We start from the raw sequence: 4,617 nt of genomic DNA on the forward strand, positions 1-4,617 counted from the left end.
AGCGGAGCTTAGCAACCCTCCGGCGGCATGGCAACGGCACCGGCACCAGCCCGGCATCGGCCCCCGGCTACCGCCCCGGGAGCTGGGAATTGCCCCTGGCAGCAGCCCCCCCGGGGTCCCCGGTGCTGGGGCCGCAGCCCCAGGCCCCACTGCCGCCCCCCATCCGGCTCTCACCTGGAACCGGCGCCCTGCGCCCTGCACACCACCGCGGGCCCCGGGCTGCACGTCAGCGCTGCCRGGAGCCGCCGGCTCGGGGCTCTGGGTCGCCCGAGGCCCGGCCTCCCCCCGGGCCGGGAATGTGCCACGCTCAGCAGGGCCAGGCCTCGCGCCTCCCCCAGCCCTTCCCGCCGCCGCTCCGGGTGCCAGCACGGCCATCCCGGCCCCCCGGCAGCGCTCAGCGAGGACCCAGGCATCCCGCACCCCCACCAGCCCCCGTCACCCCCCGCTCGCTGCTGCCAGCGCTGTCCCCCAGCCGGGGCGGGTGCCCGGATCAGGTCCTGTCCCCTGTCCCCAATCCCTGCCTTTCAGAAAAGCCACAGGCGGAACAAACAGGGATTTAGGGTCTGGGCCAGCTCAGCAGATTCCCCCTATCCCCGGGGGGCCAGAGCCCCGCTGCAGCAGCACCCGGACAGGGGACGGTGCCCCCCACCCCGGCCACGGCAGCGGTGGCCCCCGGCGCGGCCGCAGCAAGGCCGGCGCGATGTGCCAGGTCTGGGTTTTATTAGCGGTTTCTCTCCACACACAAGCAGTGACGGGCGAAGACGCGGCCCCGGTGAGGGCCGCTGCCCGCGGGYGCGCCGAAGTGAAGGGCGCATGGGGGCCCGCGGCGGGTGGGCAGCCCCGGGCCGGACGGAGCAGAGCGAGGGCAGTTAAAAACCAAACTCGGTAAAACGCCACGTGGAGGGAGCCACGGGGCAGGGGATGCCGGCGGCGGCGGCGGCGGCCAAACCCGGCCCTAGCTCCTGGAGCTGCTCCGTGCAGCGCCTTCCCAGGGGGGCTCGGGGTCCCGTGGCCCCCCCAGGGGGGTCGGGGGCRGCCCAGAGCGGCTCGCCAGCCCGGCCAGCGCTCCCCGGTGCAGCTGCACCCCAGCGCGGCTCAGCCTGGGAAGCTGCGGGCTCTCCCGCCCGGGGAAGGGCCGGGGGCAGAGGGCTCGGGCTCGGCCACGGCGGGAGTCGCCCCACGGCCGGAGGTTATTGCTGGATGTTGCTGGTGAGTGGATTCCCCCGCCGCCACCTGCCCCACCAGCCCTGGGGAGGGGGCGCAGCGCGGCAGGAAAGGAGGGCGGGGGCAACGGGGCAGGCTGGATCCCCTCCCGCCACCGTCTCAGGGCTTGGGACCCTCCGGGAGAACCAGGGCTTGCAGGATGTCCGAGAGAGAGACAATCCCCTTGACCACGTCGCTCTCGTCCACCACCACCAGCCGGTGCACCTGGGGGGGACACGGAGGGGATCAGGCCGGCGCGGGGACCCCAGCCCCGCTCTCTCCGAGCCGGCRCGCCGGGCTGCCGGCCCACCCCGGGGAACGGGTTACCTCAGCCTCCACCAGGCGGTTGATGATGGTTTCCAGCGTCTCGTGCTTGTAGCATTTGAGGACRCCCTCGAAGTAGTGGGAGCGGTGCTGCAGCGCCCGCGTCACCGTCACGTCCAGGTTGTTGTACGTCTTCTCGGCCGCCAGGTTCTGGGGCGGGGAGGGGCGCTGGGGAGGCAGCCGGGCCGGAGCACAGCCCGCGCCCGCCCCTCCATCACCCCACAGCCACCATCCGCCCTGCACGACCCCGGCGGAAAGGGGGATCCCTGCAGTCCGGGCTCCCCAGCTCCATTGCCCCCCAGTACTTACGATGACATCAAACTTGGAGTAGATATCCACAACTCGCCCTGGAGAGGGAGAGAAGGGCTGGTGAGAGGTGCCCATGGGGCCCAGCTCCCGGGCTGCTCACCTCCCGGGGCTCCGGGTGGGCTGCAGACCCTGAGCTGGTGGTTCGGGGACAGCAGGCGCGCACTGTGCCACGTGCCAGGCCCGGTCCTCACCCGAATCATCGACGACAGGCAGAGCAGACACGCGGTGCTGCACGAAGATCCCCAAAGCCACGTAGATGGGCGTGCTGGTCCGCACCATCGCGATGTTGCTGTAGGTGCCGATCTGTAGCTCTTCCAAAGTTTTGGCCATAAACTGAGGCTTTGGGACCTCCGTTATCTGCAGGGGACGGGGAGGGGGACAGTGCTGACGCTGGCTCGGCCTGGCGCTCCCCAGGCCCCACGGCGCTGCTGGCTCCGGCTGCCCCCGGCCGACGCGGCTCGAGGGAGGCCAGGGGCCCGGTCCTAGGAGTGAAAGCAAAGAGCGCTGGGTGCGGAGCAGGGCCCGGTGGGACCCCGGGGCGGAGGAATCCTAGCGCTGGCACAGACAGGGGTGGAAGAGACAGGCAGCGCGGTCCCRTGGGCTCGGCCCTCCAGGGGTGACRCAGAGARCGCCGAAGGCTGCGCCCACCCCAGCACCCTGGAGGCTGCTCTACCTGGCACCGCCCGGGGCTGGTTCGTGTCCTGCTACGACGGCACGAGGGGGGAGACAGGACTTACAAAGAGTTTGAGGAACTTGAGGATGCGTTTGTGGGTGAGGATGTAGAGCGTRTTGCCCGAATTGGGGTCAATGACTGGCAAGCGGTGGATCTTATTCCGGATCAGGGATGAGACGGCGTCGAAGAGACTGCGGGACAGAAAGGAGGGGGCAGAGGGGAATCAGCGCTTGCCTGGGCCCCATCCTTGCACCCAGGCAGTGCTGGACAGGTCTGAGCCGGGGAGGACGCAGGGAAGAYGAGGGCAGGATGGGGAGACTGCTGTGTCCCGGTGCGAGAGGAGCCCAGGCCGGGCAGGGGGAGGGCAGGGGCCCAGGGGAAACTCCCAGCCGGCAGCAGCCACAAAACCCTTCCTGCCGAGCAGCGTGGAGGCACCGACACTGCCAGCCATGTCCCCTCCCGCCCAGCAGCACCGCGAGTACCTGGCGTTGGGGGAGATGCAGACCAGCGGCTTGAAGGAGTCTTGTAAGTAGACCTCTGCGGGGAGAGGAGACACTGAGGGCGCAGGCAGTGTCGTGGGGGCGCAGGGCGCGGAGCCGGGGGGCTCCAGGCTGGTCTCGGGGGGCGGGAGGCTGGCAGTGGTCCCTCTTACCTCTCCACGTCTCTATTTTATGCTCCTCCAGCTCRTAGATCTGCACCTAGGCGCACACAGAAAGAGGAGTCAGTCGCAGGCACGTACGAGATGGGCAGAGGCTGCGACGGAGCCAGGCAGCGAGGGCTAAGGGACCCCCGGCCCCGGCCCGTCTCCTCACCATCGGGGACTTGTAGTAGCGGTGCAGGATGTTGATGAAGTCGGTGATGGTCAGCATCCCTGGGGGGAAGGAGCAGGGTGAGCGGCGAGGCCCTGCCCGCGGCCCACAGCCCGGCCGCCCCACGCCACCCTGCCCCGCTCACTCACCCACAAAGCTTTGCTTCTTGCTGTCCCACAGYGGGGCGGCCCGCACACCGTTGGTGACCAGCGCGAAGAAAGCCTTCTTCACCTGCAGCCGGGGACRCAGAAGGACATCAGGGGAGGGACGAGGCGCCCGGCAGGGGAGCCGGGTCCTCGGAACCGCCCAGGTCCCTCCGGCCGGTGAAGGTGGCAAAGTGTTTGGGGCGGGAGGACGACAGCCCTGGAACCGCCCCGCGGCCCCGGCCCACCTGCAGGGAGGTGTCAAAGACGACCAGCTTGGAGCTGGTGGGGATCAGGTCATAGCAGCGGTGGGACTTCATGAAGCCGCTGTAGACGCCGCTGTGGGACTCCCCTGGGGGACAGGCAGCGTGAGGGGCCACAGTGCCCCCAGCAGCCTCACCGGCAAGGAGACGCCCCAGCCTCCGAGAGCCTCCAACCACCAGGACACCCCAAACTCTGGGACACCCCAAACCAGGGCTCTGGGACATCCCAAACTCTAGGACACCCCAAACCATGGGATACCTAGCCCAGAGCTCCCGGACACCCCAAGCCCCCGGACACCCCAAACCATGGGATACCTAGCCCAGAGCCCCTAGACACCCAAAACCCATGGACACCCCAAACCCATGGGATACCCCAAACCTCAGATGTTCCCAACCCACTGGACACCCCAAACCTGGGGTCCTAGGACACCCCAAWCCMYRGGACACCCCAATCCATGGGACACCCCAAACCACAGTATTCTCATCCCAGGGCCCCAGGACAACCCAAACCCTCGGACACCCCAACCCACAGGACAACCCAACCCATTGGTTATCCCAAACCGCGGTCCTGGGACACCCCAAACCCGAGGACACCCCAAACCCAGGGCCCTGGGACACCCCAGCGCGTGGGACACCCCGAACCCGGGTGCCCGAGACACCCCCGGGCCACCCGCTCGCGGCTCCAGGCCCCCCCCCCAGCCCCAAGGGTCCCCCCAGGCCGCGGGACACTCCCGGCCTCACCTTCCGGCGCCGCCGGGCCCTGCTCCGCCGGGCTCTCCGCGGCCGGACCGGGACCCTGCGGACAGATACGTGGCAGGTCGGGCCGGGCCGGAGCCGCGGCCCCGGTACCGGACCCCCACCACCACCACCTCAGCCTGGCCCGGGCCCCCCCC

At 69.9% G+C, this 4,617-nt stretch overlaps 1 protein-coding gene across 1 annotated transcript; it reads right to left on the reverse strand.

Annotated features, from left to right (window-relative positions):
• Positions 1-697: 697 nt before the first annotated feature.
• Positions 698-4,586, reverse strand: PRKAG1 (protein kinase AMP-activated non-catalytic subunit gamma 1). The gene is made up of 11 exons (XM_026055474.1): positions 4,466-4,586; positions 3,710-3,813; positions 3,468-3,549; positions 3,322-3,380; positions 3,162-3,207; positions 2,992-3,046; positions 2,574-2,700; positions 2,028-2,193; positions 1,837-1,874; positions 1,531-1,677; positions 698-1,428 (listed from the first exon to the last, which is right to left on the reverse strand). The coding sequence occupies exons 2-11, from the start codon at positions 3,779-3,781 to the stop codon at positions 1,324-1,326; spliced, it is 897 nt and encodes a 298-aa protein (XP_025911259.1). The 5' UTR covers positions 3,782-3,813; positions 4,466-4,586; the 3' UTR covers positions 698-1,323.
• Between the last annotated feature and the right edge of the window lie 31 nt (positions 4,587-4,617).

This window comes from Apteryx rowi, unplaced genomic scaffold, assembly GCF_003343035.1.
Source record: "Apteryx rowi isolate R43461 unplaced genomic scaffold, aptRow1 scaffold_999, whole genome shotgun sequence".
Lineage (NCBI taxonomy): Eukaryota > Metazoa > Chordata > Aves > Apterygiformes > Apterygidae > Apteryx > Apteryx rowi.